At 53.9% G+C, this 21,120-nt stretch overlaps 1 protein-coding gene across 2 annotated transcripts in view; it reads left to right on the top strand.

Annotated features, from left to right (window-relative positions):
- MN1 (MN1 proto-oncogene, transcriptional regulator) overlaps window positions 1-20,691 on the top strand; it is a 46,163-nt gene extending 25,472 nt beyond the window's left edge. For both annotated transcript variants that reach the window (XM_037153321.2, XM_053669933.1), the window contains one exon: window positions 17,718-20,691. In XM_037153321.2, the coding sequence (XP_037009216.2) occupies window positions 17,718-17,899 (182 nt within the window). In that variant the 3' untranslated portion in view covers window positions 17,900-20,691. The remainder of the gene's footprint in view (window positions 1-17,717) is intronic.
- The last annotated feature ends 429 nt before the right edge of the window (window positions 20,692-21,120 follow it).

Genomic DNA, 21,120 nt, shown 5'->3' with positions numbered 1-21,120 from the left:
GCCCAGTGGAGGCAGAAGGCCCCAGCCTCCAGTGGTACTGTTTGACGGTGATGACGATGACGATGATGACAATGATGATATAGTAACAGTAGCATCCAGCGAGCGCTTGCTGAGTGCTAAACGCTATGCAAATGTGTCATCTGTGCTATCTTACTCCTCAAAACCCCTGGGACAGTTTACTGTTCTTAGTCTCATTTGACAGATGAAGAAACTGAGGCCCAAGAAGTGAACTGGCTTGTCCACCATCACACAGCTAGGCAGTGACCAAACAGGGCTTTATCCGGAGCACCAAGGTCTTTCCTGGATGGCACACAGTTGTCTGTCCTTGATCCTGTGGGACCCAGTAGCCTCTTCCACACATGGCGGGGACGGGGTCTAACACACCCATGTGCAGGGTCATCTGAGGTTGCAGTGTCTTTCCATGGAGCATTTGTAAGCAAGCGTACAGTCGGGTACAAACCATTATCATTGCTTGATCCCCGCGTATCCCGTGGCCTCCCCCTCCCCAGATGTTTCTCTGTGCCTCAGTTTCCACTCCAGCTGCCTCAGAAAGCCAATGGTAATAAAGTGCTTCCAGGGAAAAGCTGAATTAATTTCATGTAATTATCCCTGATAAAATTAAACATTATTTGCAATTAGTCTTGGGCGATTTCTCTACAGAGAGGTGGCAGAGCAGAGGGTGAGAATGGGCTGAGTTGGTGCTCACCAGGCTGGGCCTGTGGGCAGCTGGGTGTGAGCTGCCCCATGAATGGTGCCGTCACTGGAACTGAAACCTGCCCCGCAGCAGTGATTTCTCCCCAAGGCAGAGAGCACTGGGGGGGACCAGGCAAGAGGGCGCAGGCAGCCCCTCTCCACTGTCCCTGTTGTGTCCGAGGACCCTCAGCCGTAGGACAGGGCTGGGTCTTTCCAGCAGGTGGCCTGACATAGGTCTTTTGCTGCATCTTCTCTGCAATTATGCCAACAGTGAACCTCCAGAAATAGAACCCAAGGGTCACTGTTTTCTCCCCCTCGTTCAAGCCTCAGTTGTAACATTTCCCCGCTGTGAGATTTTTTGGGGGGGACCAAATCACCTCATTTCTCTAAGCCTCAGTTTTTCTCATCTGTAAAATGGGGATAGCTTTGGCCATGCCAAGGTGGATGCTGGAGTCAGCACACTTTTTCTGTCGAGTCAGAGGATAACGACCTGGATGGCCAGGCTGCCGGATCTCTGCCGCGTCACCTAGCCCCACGCTCGCCATGGGAAAGCCTCTTCGATGTACTAGTGCATGGGCGTGGCAGTGTTCTGGTAAAATGTGATGGACCCTGGCATTTGGATCGCATATTTTCACTTGTCAGGAAATAGTCTTGGTTTTTTCCAACCATGAAAAAGGTCAAATTAAAAAAATCTTAGCTGACAGGCTGCACCACCCCCCAAAAAACCAAAAACCAAAACTCAGGTGGTAGGCTGTAGTTCTCCAACTCTCAAGTTCCTACACGGAAGTGCTCAGCACAGTGGTTGGCATGGAGTGACTGCTGCAGAAATGAGGCAGACCACTGCGCTTACTTTCTGCACTTGCAGTACCTTGTATCAGTATATTTAAGAGACAGTTGAAAACGTGTTTCGTACTGTAATGTTCTGGTAGTGATGATAACCATCCCTTTTTATTATTTATGTTGCATGTTTACTTTTCTTTTTTGGTATGTGTTTTTTTGTCCAAGGCAGGACCTATTACCCCCATTGCAGGGAGACCAGGGTCCAGAGAGGGAAAGTGCCTGGTCCAGGGTCACACAGCTAGGACAAGGCAAAGATGGTACCAGAACCCACATGGTTCTCTGCCTGGCCCAGGGCCTCTCTGGGAGGGGGCCCTAGGGTCCCCTCTGGCCATTTATGTGTTAGAAAGCTTGCTGTCCAGGAGCCAGAGTTCTCTTTTCCCTGAGCCTCAGTTTCTCCATCTGGAATGGCTGCCCTTCAAATCCCTGTCTGTCTGCTAGAGTCTCTGACTCTGAGAACCAACCACACGGTGGGTGGTGAGACTCTCTCCCCATCCTCCTTTTAGTGGTTCCGAAATCCAGGTTATCATACCCAGCCAACATTTTTACCACCTTGTGGCAAAGGATTGTGGAATCTGCCCACTGTGTTGGCCAGAGAGGATGCAAGGGAGAGGCTTGTAGGACAAGGCTGGGGCTGTGTCCCCTGAGGTGGGGTGAGCACTGTGAAATCCTGAGTGGCCAGTCTGAGCGCCCTGAATGCCAGTCCTCAATATCTGATTATGACTGCCACTTGGTGATTGTGTGACCTGGGTGAGTCCCCTCGGTAATTTGAATTTCCCTGTACTCACGATCAGGAAAATGGGGGTATTGACACATATATCGTAGGTTGTCATGAGAATAAAGGAAGATGCCAGGGAAAACGGAGGCTCGGGGCTGGTCGCAAAGCAGGCCATCAGTAAATAGGTTTGGCGGTTCTCATCATTGCTATTATTATCATCGCTCCTCTCCGTCTTTAGTCACAGCATTTCTAGGCCTCTTTTTTGGGGATTGTGAACTTTGACTCTCCGGAGCTCTACAGGGGGAGATGCGGTGGGAAGATACTTCCTGTCTGGGATTGGACTAGGTCAGGTTTCCAGGTTCACTGTCGAGTGCCAGCCTGGATCGATTAGTTCTGGCTGCCTGGGGAACTGTGTGCAGAAAGACTCTGAGGCTGTGACTGGGTTCCCTGGGAGGGAGTGCTGCCTTCGATGGGCAATGTCTGCGGAGGCCTCAAGAGGAAAGAAGTCTTGGTGGGAGTGCCTGGTGACCCTTGTGGCTCTGCAGCCCGAAGAACGTTACCCCAGTCTATGGAACCGTTTTATTTCAAAAATGGTGGGGCTCGCCTTTCGAGAGGAAACTGGTAGTCATGGGGGAGACTTTGCAGACTATACTTCTAGACGGGTGTTGTCTAACAGAACTTTCTGCGGTCATGTCCTGTACCTGCCCTGTCCAGGACAGTAACCTCTAGCCACGGTCAGTTGCTGAACCCTTGAAATGTGGTAATTTGTGAATAAAGACTTGATTTTTAAATTTTACTTCATTTTAAATTTAAATGTGAAAAGCCACCTGTGACGAGTGGCTGCCCTATTGGACAGCCCAATGCTAGATGCACAGAGCCCCTGAGTGTATGGGACCCCCAAGATCATCCACTCATTCTACCCAAAGCAGGGTCTGAACTCTGGGCAAGTTGTTGGGTAAACGCCTGTTGCTTAGCAACAGACACTCAGCAACCCTCTCTGTTGCTGCCCATCCCCCCCAACGCTGGCAGCTGGAAACTACCTCTTCTCAGGTGGGTGAGCTCAGCTGGGAGGGATAAATGCTTTTCCCTCTGGCACAGCTCGCTTCCCCAGGGGGCCTGGCTCCCCAGGGCTCAGACCCTGCAGTGGGCAAGGCCTTCCCTGAATCACGTGCCCTCATTAGATGACATGCATGCCAGCTTCTCCTCACCCTGTGGCACCCCAGGAAAAAACAGGTGTTTCCGGATGCAGAGTTGGTAGGCCCAGAGGGGAGACAGGGTGACAGCCTTTGGGAGAGTAGGGATCAGTTTTTATTCTTTCCTCCCCTCCTTTTCTCTCGCTTTTCCGACACCTCTTCCTCCCTCTCTTCCTAACAGGCAGCAAAAGTGGAAGAGCTTTTGGAAACCGACCTGCCTGGGTCACTCACTAGCTGTGTGGTGTCAGGCAGGTCACCCTACCTCTCTGAACCTTTAAAAAGGAATAACCTGTGGACACACAGCCAGCCAAACAGAAATGCATGGCAAACACAAAAAAAGGCATCATAGGCCCTCCCTCTGAAGGTTAGCAGGAGGACCTCAGCATGGTACAGGCGAGCCCTTTAGAATGATGTGCATGGGGCGCGGCTCCCTTCCTTGGAAAAGAGGAGGAGAGTTGGAGGGTAACTCCACTGGTGGCTATGCCTGGTGTCAACTGAAAACTCATCTCAGAGGTTGTCCCAGTGGGTCCAGGCTTGGGGTCACCAGGCAGGAAGAGTGGGCTGGGTGGGGGTGTTGAATGGGGGAGGGGTCTCCCTGGGTCACTCTCCTGGGGCGGGAGGGACTTGCTGGCATTTGTCAGCTGACCTCCCGAGTTTTTCTCTCCAGGAAAGACATTCGCATGTTGCAGCTTCTTCACACAGCGCTGGGGCCTAAAATAGCTGGGAGAACCCTGACCTCAAAGCTTGGAACAAAGTCTGTTGGTGGGGTTGTGGTTCTAGAGAGTAAGCAATGCAGCTCCTCTGTTTCCGGATCCCCTGTGAGAGGCTGTGGCCCCTCTCGGTAAGTTTGGAGGAGGGGCGGTGAGCAAGCCTCCTCGTGCAGCCTTTTCATTGGTGCCCAGGAGGGCTTGAAGGCCCAGGTGTTACGGTTTGAGTCTTCCTGATGTCTGATTTGTTTAGGGTCCGGCCTGCAAGAATTGAGGCAGTCAGCATATATTGGTTGAGGACCTACTATGCATCAAGTGCTGGCACCACAGTGGTGAATAGGAGAAACCAGGCCCCTGATTTCATGGAACTCAATGTTCCAGAGGCTGTGGCAGACGGCTGGACAATTATGAGAAGTTGGGGTTAGCACCACGTGTCACAGTAGTGAGGGGTTTGGAGAGACCTATCTGAGGAAGAGGATAGGGAAGAGTCAGGCAGGTGAAGGAAGAAGTGACAGGGCTGGTCCAGCAAGAGGGGAGAGCCGGCGGGAGTGACGTTGCCACCACTTGGTGACAGTGTACCACAAACTCCATTGTCAGACCTCGTGAATGAGGAGAGGACTGAGTGCTGCCTCAGGCAGCCAGGCTTGGACCCTCTGATCTGGTCATGCTCCGGCCCCTACCACCTCTGGCCTCCATTTCCCTAAGACACAGCACCAGCCAGCCCCATCTTCTGGGTCCAGGCCCTCCTTCCTCGGACGACCACAAAGACAAAGGCCTGTGCTCTCTGCTGTGGAAGGAGAGGCACTGGGTCTCAATCCTGCTTCCCCATCTTGGGGCCAAATCCAGAAAATTCTTCTAAGAGGCGGGGTGCAGGGGTTACAAAATGGGTTGCGTTTCATGTCCTGAGGCAAACGTGATGGAAGGTGAGGACAGGGTCCACTCAGTCACTTACCCCCACCACCGTGTCCCTCTCTTCCTGCACTTGCTGCCTGGAGAAATGTAAGAGCCCCCCACCTGCCCCTCAGAGCCCACACCCGCCTTCCCTGACAGACCCCAGGTGCATACACTGGGCGGCTGCAGGCCCAGCGGGAGCAATTAGGGCCAAGCCAATCTGCTCTCCTGCCCGCCTGGGTCAGCCAGCATTTCCTATCAGTTCACAGCATCATTTAGGGTGGGACCACCATCCTGGGGGGGGGTGTCTTTATTTTTTTACTTTATTTTTAAAGATTTTATTTATCTGTTTTTAAAGAGAGAGGGAGAAAGGGAAAGAAACATCGATAGAGAAGCATCTATCAGTTCCCTCTAGTAGGCACCTAAACTGGGGACCAAACCCTGTAACCCAGGGAGCTGGCGACTTTTAGCTTTGTGGGTAGATGCCCAACCACCCGAGCCGAGCCGCACCAGTCAGGGCTTGGGTGGCCTCATTAGATCTGAGTCACAGGCCTGGCAGCTGGGACTCCCGCTGCTTACATAGGGGATAGCAGCCCAGAGAGGGCAGGTATGCACTTGAAGTCACACAGCCTCAGTTTTCTGGAGCAGGGAAGGAGCGCCCAGCCTGGAGGGAAAGCAAGTTTGTGGCAGGCACACCTCTCTGCTCAAAACCAAGGCTGGACCCGCTGGAACCCTTGGGAGGTGGGGACTGAGGATGGGGGTACCAGCCACTCTGGGCAGCCCTGGGGCTCTGTTGCCTGTTGTTTTGATGGGAGTGACCCATAGCTCCTTCCAAGCCCAGACTAGCTTCTACCCCCTCCCCATGACCCCCCAAAACTGCCTGGTGGTTGGAAGATACAGGCTCTGGTTTCACACAGACCTGGTAGCAATCCTGTCTCTTCACTCTCTAGCTGTGTGACCTTCACCTTCCTAGGGCTGTTGAGGGGATAAATGAGACTGGCCAGTGAGAAGACCCTGAGGCAGCTCCACTCAGACCCTGCTTGCCTGGCTGGTCACTGTCCACTCGGCCCACCCCTCTGGCCTTCCCGAGTCAAGGCTGAGCGAGGCCTCCCACTGAGTGAGTTTTGGGGGCCCAGCGCGACTGCCTTGCTCCTCCTTGGAGAGCTCACTGTTTTCTCCTTTTGCTGCATTTGTGGACACATTCTGGAATGATAGTTCTTTTTCTACAACAACCCTCTCCCTCCCCAACCTGATGTTTTAGTGACGTTGAAGTAGAAAGGCAGGAAGTGTCTGCTGTATTTGGAGAAGGAAGACCAGGGCCGCAGAGAATAGGGAGGGCGTTTGTGCTGTCAGGGTCTGGTGCTCAGGAACCAGCAGTGCCGTTTACACGAAACACATTTCTGGGGCGCAGGCGTTGAGTGGCTACTGGGCTCCTGGCTGCTCCTTCCTACTTGCGTGAACTTGGACAAGTGACGTCACTTTCTAAGCCTCAGGTTTAGGCCAACTGCAAAGGGCTGGTTAGTAAATATTTTAGGTTTTTGGATTATATAGGCTCTGTCCCACTTTACCACTGTAGTGTGAAAACAGCCATAGATAGAATGAGCATAGCTGTGTTCTAATAAAACTTTATTTATAAAAATCCGCAGTGGGCCAGATTTGACCCTTGGACACTAGTTTGCTGACTCTGCCAGGTCCTGCTTCTGTGAAATGGGGCCAAGGTTACTGAGAGGAATTAGCAAGTCTAAAAGAATGAACTTGTGATGGGCATTAACTGTTGTCATTGTTAACACCCTCATTTGTCACTCCCAGCAGCCCCTCCCAGTAGGTGGATGGTCCCATTTCACAGGTGCAGAGAGATCAGGCGACCTGCCCTCAGCCCTTCTGTTTACTGTTGCCTGACCTGGGATGCATCTCCGTTCCTCTTTGTGCCTCGGTTTCCCCTCCTGTAGCCTCAGAGAGGACTCGTCGATGTCTATGCACAGGGTTGATGGTGAGGTCCGTTGTGCGGGGTGGGTGGCAATCAGGGATGTGGAGGCACAGAGGGGTGGAGTCCCTTGCAGGGGCCACTTGCCTGCAGGGCTGACATTAGGACCTGAGCTACCCACACCCTACTCAGTTTTCTCGGGGCCCCGAGTTACGGGCCTCTGATTGGGAAGCTGCCAGGGAAGAGTAGCTGGCAGTTAGACCAGAGCTCAGAGTACCGTTCCCATGGGGGTGGAACTCTGACCCCCCACCCCCACCCTTGTCCCCTGCCACTTGCTTAGATCAGAGAGTACATGGGACCTTGTCTCCAACGAGGGAGTATGTTTCTAAGGCAGGTGTCCTGCTCCAGAGCCAGAGTGGACTAGGTACAAGCCTGTTACTAATTTTGACAGGTTCTCAAGGTACCTCCTCTGCCCAGAAGCCTGCCTTGGCTCCCCTGTGCTCAGAGGAACAAAGCCAGGCCCCTTCCTGAGGCCTTCAGTCCTCTATGATGTTTGAGCTTTGCAGCCTCCTCTTTCTCTGGGTCCCCTCAGGCCCCAGATCCGGGTCCATGGGCTGGCCTCTTGTTCTTCCAAAATAGCCACACTGGCTTTTAGAGGCCCTCTGGTTTCTCTTGCTGCAAAGCTTTGTACTCATCCTTAAGTCCCCCCTAAAATGTTCTCTGCTCTGCAAAGTCTTCTCGGACCCTGGCCTGCCCCCTAGGTCCCATGACACATGGCAGCCGTATGCTTCTGTGGCCTTTATGCCGTATTCTGCAGTTATGTGTTGACCGTAAGCTCTGTTTTAGGGTCACCTCTCTGAGCCCAGAGCCCAGTGAGAAGATCCCGGGGCAGCTCCACTCAGACCCTGCTTGCTTAGTCTTTCACTGTCCACTCGGCCCAACCCTCTGGCCTTCCCGAGCCAGGGACACACATTTGGGCATGCTGTTTTAGCCCATTGACTCCTTAGAAGCTGCCCTGGGCCCAGCTCTGGGGAAACAGTTGTGGCGGCTGGATACGGAGTATCACCTGGGGGTCAGGCATTGCATCCGCCCTCGGTAAGGCGGCAGTAATGGAACTCACTTCCAGAGAGTATGACTGTCTCATGACACACCCTGCAAAGCCCTTCCCTGGGGCCATGGCAGACCTAGGGGACATTGCCAGGGCAGGCGGGCCAGCCGCTTGCAGCCCCGCTGACCCCTGCACAAGGAGATCAGGAAGCCTGCGCAGACCTGTGGGTGGGTGAGCCAGGCCGATGTCCCCAAGAGCCTCACCCAAAGCACTGGCACTTCAAAAACTCCTTTTTTAAAAAATTTGGACTTGTCGCCAAGTCTGGTTTTTCCTCCAAATGGGTTAACAACAACGAGGTTCTAATTCTACAGAAATATGCCTGCATATTTGTCTTATTTTACAAAAACCATCATTGAGTGGCTTACTGCATGGTGGGCAAAGCGTTGGGAGCTCAAAGGCATCGGCTCCTGGTGTTGGGTTGTTCCTGGTGAGCAGGTGAGGATGCTGGGGGCTCAGAGAGGCACATTGTTCTCCCCAGGGTTACCCAGCACTAGGCCCCATGCCGTGGGGGTGAACTGCAGGTGACGAGGTGAGAAAACAGAGTGGGAGGGGTTGTGGTGGAGACGGGGTGGGGAGAATCTCAAATATAAGATTCATATTAGTGCATTTCCTGTCCGCCCTTGGTGCCCGGCAGGCTATTAAGTGCTTTGCTCACATCAGTACTGGACCTCCCAGTGGCCCCATGCAATTGTACTGCCTGCATATCTGTTACATGGAGGAGAAAACTGAGGTTGGAGACGTGGACGTCCCCAGAGCTGGGGCCGAAACCTGGGGCTCTGGACTCTGAAACCTGGGGCAGTGCCCTCTCTGCACATGCACCACTGTGGACGCCATCAGAAGGAAGGTGCAGCCTGAGGGGTCGGGCTGCAGTCCCCCAGTCTGTCACATCTCAGCAGCGGGCAGGCCGGGAGTGGCCCAGGGGTGTGCGGGGCTGCATCTGTCACAGGTCAGTGACCACGTGGCTGGAGGCGCCAGGAGAAGGAGTCCAATCAGGGGTGCTCGGGCTGGGGTGAGGGGCCTGCCCTGTCCATTCTGTGGACCGTGGTCCTTGTGGCCACCCGGCGTGTCTCCTCCTGCAGGGCTGGGGACGGGCCTGTAATTAATTCAGCCCCCACCGCACCCCTGGGCCTGCCCCCAGCTCTCGGCGGCCTGGTTCCGAAGATACCCTTGCTGCTCGCCTCAGTGGAGCCCTCAGCCAGTTTTCAATCTAAGTGACAGCTGCCCTCAGCCAAGTCAGCTCCGATTAATTTCTGAGGGCTTCCAGGGGCCTGGCCCAGCCTCTCGCAGACTGAGCTGCCCCGGCGGCTGGCGTGAGGCTTCTTCACCCTGGTAGGCCTGGGGCGGTGGGGTCATACAGGGCCCCTCCTGATCATCGATGGGGGAGCCCTGAGGGCCTTTCTGCCTCTCAGGAGCCGGCGTGCCTGCCATGTGCTGTTCCCCGTCACCTGGGGCTCGTGTGGGACCTCTCAGGCAGCATCCACGGAGAAAGCCTTGAATGGGCCTCAGGGTGTCCTTGATCATTCTGTCACCCGGGTTGTTTTTGTCTCATTGGTGAGCATCAGGGCCCTTTCTCTGAGTGCTGATCTCAGAGAAAGAGAGAGGAGAGGAGGGGAGGAGACAGGAAGCATAGAGAGAGGTTGAGAGGGAACAAGAGAGAGAGAGCTTGAGAATGGGGGTTGCGGACGAGAGAGAGAGTGGAAAGACAGGATGGAAAGAGGTAGGACCTACCCCTTTGGCCCACGACCTTTTACTTTTCCATGTGACTTTGATAAAACCACACACTTTGGCATCAGACAGACCTGGGGGTGACCCTGGCTCTGCCACTGGTCAGCTGTGTGACTGTGCACCAGTGATATTCCCTCCCTGAGCCTCAGTTGACTCTCCTGTAGAAGGGGCCGGAGTGTTGGGTCTCCTTGCTCTGGGTGCTGGGGTGACCTGGTGGGATGGATGGAGCCTGGCGTGCAGGGAGCCCAGGGTCAGGGGCCACTCTGACATCCCTGGAGCTGAACGGCGTGGACACGTGGTCAGCTTCCTTTTTCCATTTCTCAGTTGTCACAGTGATGCCATTGCTAGAAGGTGATGGGAAGGCAGAGACGGGGTTGGCGGGGGTTGCAGACAGAAGGCTAGATCGAGGAGTGTCCAGTCCCCTGGCCTCTATGAGACACCCAGGTGGAGTGTCACCAAGGCTGCCAGCCCTCGGTCCCTGATCCTTAGGATTTGGGTGCTGGTCCCTGGGGCTTAGGTTAAGGCATTTTGGTGTCCCTTGTTTTAGGAAAGCCCCAACCTACTGTCTACATTGAGCGTGAAATCTCACTGCTCCAAAGGGATAGTGAGAATCAGGGGGGTTGTACACCCATCCACCACCAGTCATTTTAGAGAGGACCAATTAGGCCCAGAGAGGGGGAGTGACTTGCACAAGGTCACACAGCTAGCAGGCAAAGAGCCCGGATGAAAATGTGAATGACATATTAAAATATGTAACAGGTGCTTGCTGTGTGTTGGGGACCAGAGAGACAGCAGGGAGTCACATGAGCACCCAGGCCAGGCTCCTCTGATCCTCCCAAGAGGGAGAATTGTCTCCCCTTCCACATATGGGGAAACTGAGGCTCCACAGGCTGAACTTGCCCAATGTCGTGGATCTGGTGAAGGGTAGAGTGGAGATTCATATGGAGGTGGGATTTGAATCTAGGCTTCTGAAGGCAGAGAGGGGGCTCCCCCAAATCTGCCGAGTGTGGGGGAGGAGTTGACAGGGTTGGGGTTCGCTGTTTCTCTGCCTGGTTGGTTGGTGGCTGTGTGGACCTTCTTTGTGCTGCCTGACATTTAGCGTAGACTTTCTGTTCCTGCCCCTGAGCTCAGAGTCAGTGAGCCCCCACCTACCACATGGCCCAGGGATAGAACCCGGACCAGCAGGCGGGGTGGGGTCCTCATTGGGGTTGGGGGACCCTGCAGGGTGATTCCTGCAGGGTGATTCCAGTGGGTGTGGGAGCCAGTTTCACTAGGGTGGGTTCCCCTGCTTCCCCAGCAGTGGGCTATTAGAGACAAGCCTCAGCACTGTATTAAAACCTGGGACTTTGCTTACCACTGGGCAGGACACTCCACTCCCACTCTGATAGTGACCATTACCTGCACGATTGAACCTGGGGTGATTCAGCAAGGAGCTGGGTGCTATCCTTGTCCCATTTTATGGAGAAGAAAGTTGAGGCTTAGACAGGAAGTGTGACTTGCCCCAGGTCCACCCACTGTCAACACAGAGCTGACAGCTGGGTAGGGTGGCTGGGAAAAAGTCCTGGGCACTCATGGGCAGACTCACGTGCAGACTTTGCTTGTCTGACTCCCCACAGTGTGTTTCATCTTTGGCAGCCTGTGGCTGAGGGACCCTGAACTTGGGACCCCCCTCTGGCAGGGTGAGGTGTGTTGGCACCTCCCTGTAGCCAGCAGGCAGTGGCTGGTAGTCTCGTTACCATTATGGTGGTCGGAGGCGGGGTTACCATCTGAGAGCCAGAGGAAGGGGGTCACGTATATACCTCAGAGTAGGAGGCTTTGGAAAAACATCAACACAGAGCTGACAGCTGGGTAGGGTGGTAGGGGTCAGCAGGGATGAGGAGGGGAGGCCGTTCTGGGCAGACGAAACATCAGGTGTGGCGGGGAAAGGGTCAGGTTCCCACGAGGGACTGTGTAGCTGGGGCACTGAGAGCTGAGGCTGGAGGCCTAAGAGGGAAGCAGGGCAGGTCATGCGAAGCCAGGGACTTGATCCTGGGGGTACTGGGGAGCTATGGAAGGTTTAAGCAGGAGAGTAAGGTCTGCTCTGATTAGTGCTTCAGGAAGCTCACCTGGCTCACAGGGGAAAATGGGCTTGGGGACCAGGGTGGAAGCAGAGAGAGTAGCGAGGCCACCATTGCAGGCATGAGGTAGTGGGAGCCTGGACCAGGGCGGGGACAGCAGAACGGGAGAGAACACAGGTGGATTTGGGAGGCAGCCTCTTCCCTCCCTGGTGCCTGGACCCCGGGCCATGGGGAGGAGTGCAGAGACACACTCAGTGGCCAGCACTTGCCTGGGTGCAGTGTTGCCTTTTCTAGAGATGGGGAATAGGATGACAAGAGTCTGGGGGACATGGATGTGTCTGGGGGACCTAAGGGACTCCTGGGCCGCAGGACAGAGGTGCTGAATGGATGTGGCTCAGCCTTGTGGCTCCCAGGCCAACCTCTGCTTCTAGGCCCAGTGGCCCAGCCCCCTAGCTGAGTGGCAGCTGTCACAGATACCAGCGTCTCCCCCAGTCAGGTCCAAATAAAGGAAAAACCAAAATACATTTCCCTTTGTCGGAATCCGGCGAGGGTGAGTGGGGTTAGAGTCATTCGCGATTGTGTTCTGGGGCCCACACTGCTCCTTACATAAGCTCGGAGTTAAAAATACACACGGAATTCTAATTCGCCTGCTCGGCCTGGGTTTGCACCCCAGGGCCCCGCCCTCCAGCTTCTAGGGTCAGGGGGTGGGGCAGGCCCCTGGTACCCATGCAGCCAAAGAAACTGTCCCATAGCATGGAGCTGGCAATGGCAGTAGCAGCTCTGCCTGCCTCCAAAGCCCTGGACCGTTAAAGAATAGTATGTGTAATCATCCTAAGAGCAGCTAACCTTTTCCGAGGGCTCACCACGTGCTAAAGACTTTACCCACTTTATCTCGCTCAATCTTCCGGCAGCCTGTGAAGTAGGTTCCCATTACAGCCCAAGTTAACAGTTGTCCGGGCCACATCGTACCCTGGATTAGCTACCCTGGGAGCCCTTGACCTGGGTGCTAGCGGGAACCCACCTCTGACTCCCACCATCTCCACCCTTCCCTCCGGTGGGTGGGAGACAGGAGGAGGCCAAGCAGAAGTCCCCTCTCTGAGGGTTCAAGGGCGGAACAGTGGCTGCACATCCCACGGAGGCGGCTCCTTCATCTGTCAGGCGGCAGCCTCCCCAGCGAGCTCACCCACACTGGAACACAGTCCCGGGAATCTCCAGTGCAGAGCAAGGTGGAGACAATGCTCGTTTTGCTGACTTTAAGGAAAAAAGAAAGAAAACTCAGCCCCCTTGGTGGGTGGCATCTCCAGCACTGAAATTAACACGAGGTGTCCCTAGGTAAACACATGCGTGTTTTTTCCCTTCTCTCTTCATCCCAATCATGGCCACAGCAGAGGGGTCACTGAGCCAGCCCGGTGGGTCCCCACTGGGACCTGCAGGCTAGTCAGCAACAGTGCAGGGCGGGCAGTACCAGCCTCCCAGCGCTGGTGGGAGCAGGCTCTGGGCTGGGCAGTGTGCTGCACGCGTTACTTGCATCCTTTCACTTACTCCTCCCAACTGCCTCTCTGAAGTGCGTCTGGTTATTTCCCCCATTTTCTGGAACTGAAGTTCAAAGCCCAGAGGATGTGAGTAGGTGGACGCTGTCACTGGGAGCCCTGTAAGTAAGAGGAACAGAATTACGTTCCTCATTCATGCTCCCGCTTTTTGGTACTGGCTTGTGCCTCTCTTCTCCCTTTAATGGAAGTTACTGTCCCGTCCCTGTTGTGGATGGAGACGCGCGGAAAACAAGACCTGGCGTGGGTCTCGGAGTCGGAGCGAGGTTAGGAAGGCAGCCAATAGCGCTATAGCATGATACAAGGTCAGTGGCAAAAATGACTGAGGAAAGAACTGTGGGTCCAGGGAGGGGCTGTTGGGACGGGGCTGGATGGATCAGCAAGGCCTTGTGTCTGTGGAGAAAGTTCAGGTTCAGGAGGCGCCTTTGGGTGGCGGGGGGAGCAGTGCATTCCAGCTCCAGGCCCTGCCCTCCCTGCCCCATGTGCAGTGACTGACACGGTCCCTTCCAGCCAATAGGATGTCCTTAAAAACTGCCCCAAAGCCTTTCCTTGCTGGGCAGACACTCCGTCCTGTGAACTGGAAGCCCCACTCTCCAGCCCCTGGGCTGCCTGCACAGGGCGAGGCACAGTCCCGGTGGTGCATTTGGAATTTTTTAAAGGATGTATTGATTTGAGAGCAAGTGAGAGGAAACCTGGGTGTGTTGTCCCACTTATTTATGCATGCATTGGTTGATTCTTGTGTGTGCCCGATGGCACTCCTGCCTGCCTCTGGGACTGCCCCCCCCCAACCCACACGTGCACCCAGCATCATTAGCCTTTTCTCTTGTACGGCCTCCCCAAGTCCATCTGCCCAGGGCCCTCCAGGAATCCGCACCTCACGCTATAGCTGAGGCAGCAGAGGCCCTGCAGTTAGAGACCAGCTGCTCACGTGTGGGGGACCCAGGAGCCCATTTTGGCCTGACTTGCTGCTAGGAATCCTGGGTTGAAAGGAGAGGGCAGGTGTCCTAGGTGGTAACCTGGTGCCTGGGCAGCTCCCTGCCCTTCGGAACCTCAGTCTTCCCACCTGTCAGGTGGGGGTGAGGGCCGCTTTACAGTCAGTGCACAGGCCCCAGCTGAGTGCCTGCTGTGTGCAGGGTGCTGTGCCGACCATACCCAGCCTGCCCCTCCCCCCGTGTGGACACAGCCAAATGGGGGAGGCCGACAGCTCCCAAACAGGACAACGTCCCTCGGGTTCCGTGGGTCTGCCTGTGCCAGCGCTGAGTAACTCCAGGGTCTGCCCCCAATCCTGGGAGCTTGGCAAGGGGGGCGGTTTTATCTCTGGATTCTGGCCCAGGGGGCCGGCATGCTTGCTGCCCGGGGAGCAGGCAGAGGGCCTCTCCGGAGCTGGGGCAGGCCCTGACTTGAAACAGCTTCTGCAGGACTGATTTATCAGCAGCCACTCGGCAGCCACTCGGCAGCCCGGGGGAGCGGCGGTCCTAGGGCGTGTTGGGTTCCCCCAGCTGGAATGAATCCGGCGGGAGGATGAGTTTGGTCATGCTTGGGTTGTCAAGAACTGAAGAATGATGTTCTCTCTTAAAAATATTCCCCATGGATACCAAACTCTTGCTCGTCCCAGGCAGAGGCCGCGGAATCCTGTAGCAGTGCTCTGTGATGTTGAGCGGTCCCCTCACCCTCTCTGAGCCCGAGGGGCCCCGTCTGACTGGGGAGAAGGGTCACCCCGCAGCTGAACTTGCTAGGGGATGGAATTAGGTAATACACGAAAGTGTTCAGCTGCCTGCTGATTAAGTCCCCTGTGCATAAGAAGACCAGCTGTCTTGGATGTAGGCACCCCGTGTGCTCCTGAGTAGTCGGTAACTTGGGAGCCAAGTATCTTTAGGAAATGTGGCCATTTTGGTCAGTCTAGAACTGTCATGCAGCAAAACTAGGTCCCAGAAGAGTCCCTGAGCCGCCTTGGAGCCTAGGAAATACTGACGCCCCTTCACAGAGCAAGGGAACCAGGTGGCAGGGGCTTGGGCCTGAGCCTTATCTTTCCTCACCTGTGCAAACATTTGGCAAGAGGCCTTGGTTTCCTATCTGTAAAATGGGCACTCGCGTTGCTGGAGCTAATGTGTGTCAGTGAAGCAGGGGACCCCCTTCACAACTGCTGTGTCTGGCAGGTGCTCCGCTCCTGCCAATCCGGATCTTGCAGTGGTTGGAACAAAATTCCTTTTGCTGGTCCTACGTGAAGGGGAGCAGGGCAGGCGAGGGCTCTGGAGCAGAGGCGTGAAGGCTGTGTGTCAGCATGACTAGAATCCAAGGCTCGCTGTGTGCTACAGGACCCTGAATCTGATGCCACCGACTTCTGGGTTATCTTCTCCCCAGGAAGCCTGGGAGCCGTGTTAGCTGCATGCCAGTCCCACCATTACTGACCAGCGTTGAAACCTCAGGCTCACAACCTCTGTTTCTCCTGTGAAATGGGGTGCAGACTCTGATTTCACAGACAGGAATGTGTCTGTCTGGTCATACCCAAGAGGGGGCATGAGGCTTGGGGGCTTCTAGATGGCTGCAAGGACCACTCGATTCTGACCTCCCAGGTACTGATGACAGTCCTTGTCGGGGGAATCTCTCTGGACCAGACTATGACAAGGCCCGGAGAGAGACAGCATCACCCTCGCATTAGCAGTGAGGACCTGAGGCTCAGAGAGGGGATGTGGCCGACACCTAGCCACACGTCGGTGGGACTGAGATTCAAGCCCCAGTCTGTGTGTCTCCAGAGTGACTGTGTTGTCACTGTCTCCTGTCCTCAGGAGGAGGGTGCAGACAGTGTCTGCCTTGTTTCCTGCTGGATCCCCAGGGCTAGCACCACACCTGGCACATGGAAGGGACTCAGTAAAGGCTCATGAACTGAATGAATGAGGGAAGGAGCAAAGGTGAGAACCTTCCCTCCAGCCCCAGCTCCTCCCAGCAACCCAAAGCTGGGTGTCTCTGGGGATCCAGGGTGGAGGCCCAGACCCAGTCAGTTACCGCTTGGCCCTGGCTGCCTGGGCCTGTCCTTCTAGGAGGACTTTCTCAGCTCCCCAGGGAGGCCTTGCTGTTAATCCCAGAGGGTGAGGTGGGTGAGCTCACTCCTGCCTGGCACGGGGCCCCCCTGGCTGGGCCTGCGTGTTGTGCTGAGGCAGGCGGGCCGGTTAAGGAGTTCAGTGTTTGGGTGTGCTCTCTCGGCCCAAGGTTTGCCCTGCACCCCCCAATTCCAGCTTTTCTCATGTCTACTGAATCAGAAATTCACCATTAGCCCATCTTTATAACCCAGCTGTGCCCCTTCCTGGCTGTGTGACCTTAGGCTGGTCACCTCTCGTTTTTGAGAGTCAGGCTCTGTAAAAGGGGAATAATGAGAATATTCATCAACATACAGGAGGTTTCAGAATGGAACCATTGGTCATTGGCAGCAGTAAGTTAGCAGTTCTCCAAATGACTGTTCCATTCCTTCCCTGCCTCTGAATTCCCCAGTTCTTGGCTTTCTTCACATCTAATTCATACTAAGGTGTGAATGGTTGTCAAACTACCTTCCCCCTCAAGGGTGTCTAATCCAGACATCACTATGATCTGTGGTGTTTCTGGTGCTATGTAACCGAGTGAGAAGGAAACTGAGGGAATTTCGCTAAGAGGGCAAGGGGAGAAATTGATTCCCTCACCCTCATCCCCCCAAAGTCCCTTCATGCCATAGCTGGGGGTGGGCGAAGGGCACTGCTCTGGTTGGAGGAATCCAGGCTGTTAGTCTTTATTGCTCTGAGCAGTTAGTTTGACACCTTATTTAAGGAAGTTTCCAGCACCTAGTAGACCTTTAGCAAATGTCTTTCTGGAAGATGACCAATCAGCTGTGGCCTGGACCTGGACTGTCTCTCCTGCCACCCTTTCACAGTATCCGATGAACTCCTACACATGCTTCAATGTCCAGTTTGGATATCTCTCTTCCAGGAAGCCTTCCCAACTTAGTTCAGGTCCAGTTAATCTTTTGGGAACTCTAGCTCATCAAAGATGAGCAAACCCAGAGTTTACCCTGCCCAAGGCTCCTATTCCCCAAGGGTATAAAATTGTGGCCCAGGGGGAGGCGTTTTTTTTGGCTGAGGTCTCACAGCCAAATCAGAGACAACAGCGAGGGGGTGGGTGATTCTAACCTTCTTACCAGCCATCTCTGGATCCCTTCAGAATGCCTTTAGGCACGAAAAGAGGGCACAGACCCCGCCTGTCTTCTCCCGCCTTTCCGACTACACCCCACGCTGGGGCCTCCCACAGAACTGAGCGTACAGCTAACATCCTGTCTTTCTTCTTTCTCCGCAGCCCACGACCTCCCCGCAAACAAGGCCTCAGCAGCCCAGCCTGGCAGCCACTTGCAGTGCCTGTCTGTCCACTGCACGGACGACGTGGGAGACGCCAAGGCCCGAGCCTCCGTGCCCACCTGGCGGTCCCTGCACTCCGATATTTCCAACAGATTCGGGACATTCGTGGCTGCCCTAACTTGAAACGACAAGAATGCCCCAGCCCCACCAGGCCCTTCCCTCCCCACCCCCTTCTCCCCTTACCCTGCTTCCTACCTACCCAACCCTGATCATTTGAAAGGGCCACTAGTGCTGAGTGGATGAATTATTTTCTAGGTTGGTACCTGCTTAGTGGCATATGGACTGGAAGGGGTTAATTTAAAGGGGGGAAAAAAAAACCTCAAAAAAATTTTTTTTAAAAGAGAAACTCTGTCTGCCACAGTATGTTACCAGTGTTAACCCTTCAGCAGTTAGCAAACTTTTGCTTAAGCCTTTTCCTTGCTAGATAATTCCCATTTTCCTGTCATCTTGGCATACGGTTTTTAGATGACCTCTTTCTTTTGTTTTATTCCCATGCTGCTGTATGTCCAAGTATTGTTATTTCATAATGAGACAAGAGTTGCTTTTCTTTTTTATTCTCTTTTATTCTTGTTCCCCCCACCGACACCCTTGCTTTTTTTTTTTTCTTTTTTGCTTCGTTCACTGCTTATTAAAATGGAAATCCTGGAGAAGAGTAGTTCTGGAATATTGCCGGGTGAAAGTCCAATTGTCATCACGGTATTATATATGGACATCCAACTGTCATCGGTCAGGCAGGAGCCAAACAACGAACGGCCCCCCCATCCCCCTTAGGTATTGCACCCGGGATTTTGTTTTGTCTGTTCCCTAAGAAAATAGAGAGATTTTCTTTCTTACAAACATGTGCTCAGCTTTCAGCTCCGTTCTCTCTCCTGCTGGAAGCTGCCCCTCTGCAATGGAGGGGGTGGCGTGGCCAGCCTGCTCTGTGGGAAGGAGTCAGAGCATTTGACAGTGGTCCTTTTGCTCCTTTTCCGGGCCTCTCCACAGATGCCTGCACCCCTAGTTTTCACACTATGCCGAGTGGTCCTGGTCTGCTTGGGGCTTGGAGGCCTTCCAGCTTGCAGTCTCCAGGGATGGGCAGCTCTAGGCTCCAGCCCTGCTACCACCAGACCACTGGGGCTTGGGTGCTGGAGTTGGGGGCAGATCAGTTCTTAGCCTTTGACCTTTCCTGACAGATGTTCCCAGTTGGGCATCCCTGGGGACGGAGAGGGGGCGCTTGGGTGTATCTCCCCCACCTCTCCTGGTTGGTCCTCATCCCCGTCTATTTTACCACCTCCAACCTGGTCAACCACCTATTCCTGGAAGAGATAAGGGGGCCCCAGGCTTAGCTTGCCAAGCCCCCCTCTCTGACCCTGGGAATATGTCTTTGCCAGGTTTTGCAGACTGCTGAGGGCCAGAGTGAGAAGAGAGGGAATTAACTCGTGACTTTGATACCTGGGCCTTGTTTTTGGAACCCTGGAATTTTTCCCCCTTTTGGTTTCATCTCACGTTATTGCAAAATTAGAGTCACATCACATGTGTCTTGTGAAGAAATAACCTCTCCTTTGAGAAGTGAGGAGGGGCGGCTGGGCCAGCAGGGCTCCTGGACCCAAGCGAGGCCTGTTAGCTGGTCCTCCCAGAGCCAAGGTCACGAGAGGCCCAAGCTAGACAGGAGCAGGCACCTTTGGGTGCTGCTGATACCTACAAAAGGTTTGAATGACTTATGGGGGAATGGGCTGGGGGCGCTGAAATTCCAGGCTGGGTCAGACAGGAAGTAACTGATACCACTTCACCCAAATCGATGACCCATATTTAATTTGTTTTTGTTAATGACCGTGTCTTATTGCACAACAAATTCCCCATTTTGAACCTCACCCCACCCCTTCCTCCGGGTCCCCAGAGTTTGCAGACCTGGCTTTTTTTTTTAGCAAGTGACCTGCAGGCTTTGGGCTCACCATCCAATACTCACATTGCTTGTTTCAAAGAACTTTTCAGCCAAGGGAGAAGGGCGTCCAGAAAAACCTGGCTCTTTCCGTAGCCCCCTCCTTCTTTCCTTCTGCTGGCTGTTTTGGCTCCAGTCGGAGTCTGGACAGCCCCCGGTTCTTGCACGGACAGTCTGACCAGGGGCTGACCCCCTGGCCAGCGAGGGCAGGTCGAAGCAGGCGGCGCGAATTAATTTATCAGAAGAAGGTGTGAGCTGATTTGGTTCCTGAGTTCTGCCACCAAAGGAGAGAAAAGGGGAGAGCTGTCCCGACTCCTGCCACGGGGGCAGGAGAATCAGCCAGTCTGAACAAAACTCTGTGCCCCTTCTGACTCCGAAATGTACAGCTGTTTGGAGAGCTTCATCATTTTATTTTTTTTAAAAAACAGGAATGATTTCTCCTTAATTGCTTAAGGCCGGGGAGCCAAGCATCTTGACTTCTGTCTCTCACTTTCCCCGTGTTGAGTCCATCAGCACTTGGCCATCAGCTCATGGTCTTCGCAACCTCGGAAACCCCTTGAAGTCTTAAACTTTCTCGCTCCCCACGACCCCAGAATGGAACAGCTTTAAAAATAGCCTTAAGCAAAAGGATGTTATTTCATTAAATTTGGTTTAATAGAAAGAATAAAAGCAAATTAAAAACACACCCAGCCCACGAGACTCCAAACACTGGTAATTGGTACTGCATAGCAAACTCTTCGGGAAAGAAAATGGAAACGTTATTGCACATGTAAAATATGAAAACTTAACTCTGCTGTGTGTTAGGCAATCCTGTAATCTTTTTTGACTCTTAAAAGAAATTCATTTCTGAAATGCTTGGTTGGAAGACTGTGACAATAGCTCATGAAATTGAGTGTTATTTTTTCTTTCTTTTTTAAAAAAATATGTAAAGTGCAGTCTTCTGTATTCATGCATATTGTATATACCTGTATATGTTTTCCTGAGCAGCTAAATAACAATAAATATGACGTTAATGGTGACTGCGGTACATTTGTGGGTGGGGCTGGCTTCATTTTTTTCCCCAGCCTCTTCCCTTTTCCTATGGGCCTCTTCGAATTCCATGGGGGTTGGGAGTGTAGGTCTGGATGCTGTAGTGTGTGTGCGTGAGTGTGCACATGTGCATACACGTGTGTGTGCATGGGTGATTTGATGCGAGTCTAGGCTGGGTTGTCTCAGAACTACTCCACTCAGCAGTACCGACATTTGGCTGGCTAATTCTCTGTGGCGGGGACTGTCTCATGCCCTGTAGGATATTGAGCAGTGTCTCTGGCCTGAGGACACCAGTGGCACCTCTTCCCCTCTTGTGCCAACCCAAACATGGCACAGTGGCCTCTGAGAGGCATCTGCAAATGACTGGCATCTGATTAATGCAGGAGGGAAGGAGTCA

Source organism: Artibeus jamaicensis, unplaced genomic scaffold (assembly GCF_021234435.1).
Source record: "Artibeus jamaicensis isolate MK-2021 breed Jamaican fruit bat unplaced genomic scaffold, CSHL_Jam_final contig_525, whole genome shotgun sequence".
NCBI classification, from domain to species: domain Eukaryota; kingdom Metazoa; phylum Chordata; class Mammalia; order Chiroptera; family Phyllostomidae; genus Artibeus; species Artibeus jamaicensis.
Note: the sequence above shows the minus strand (reverse complement) of the source record. Positions and strands in the feature narration are given on the sequence as shown.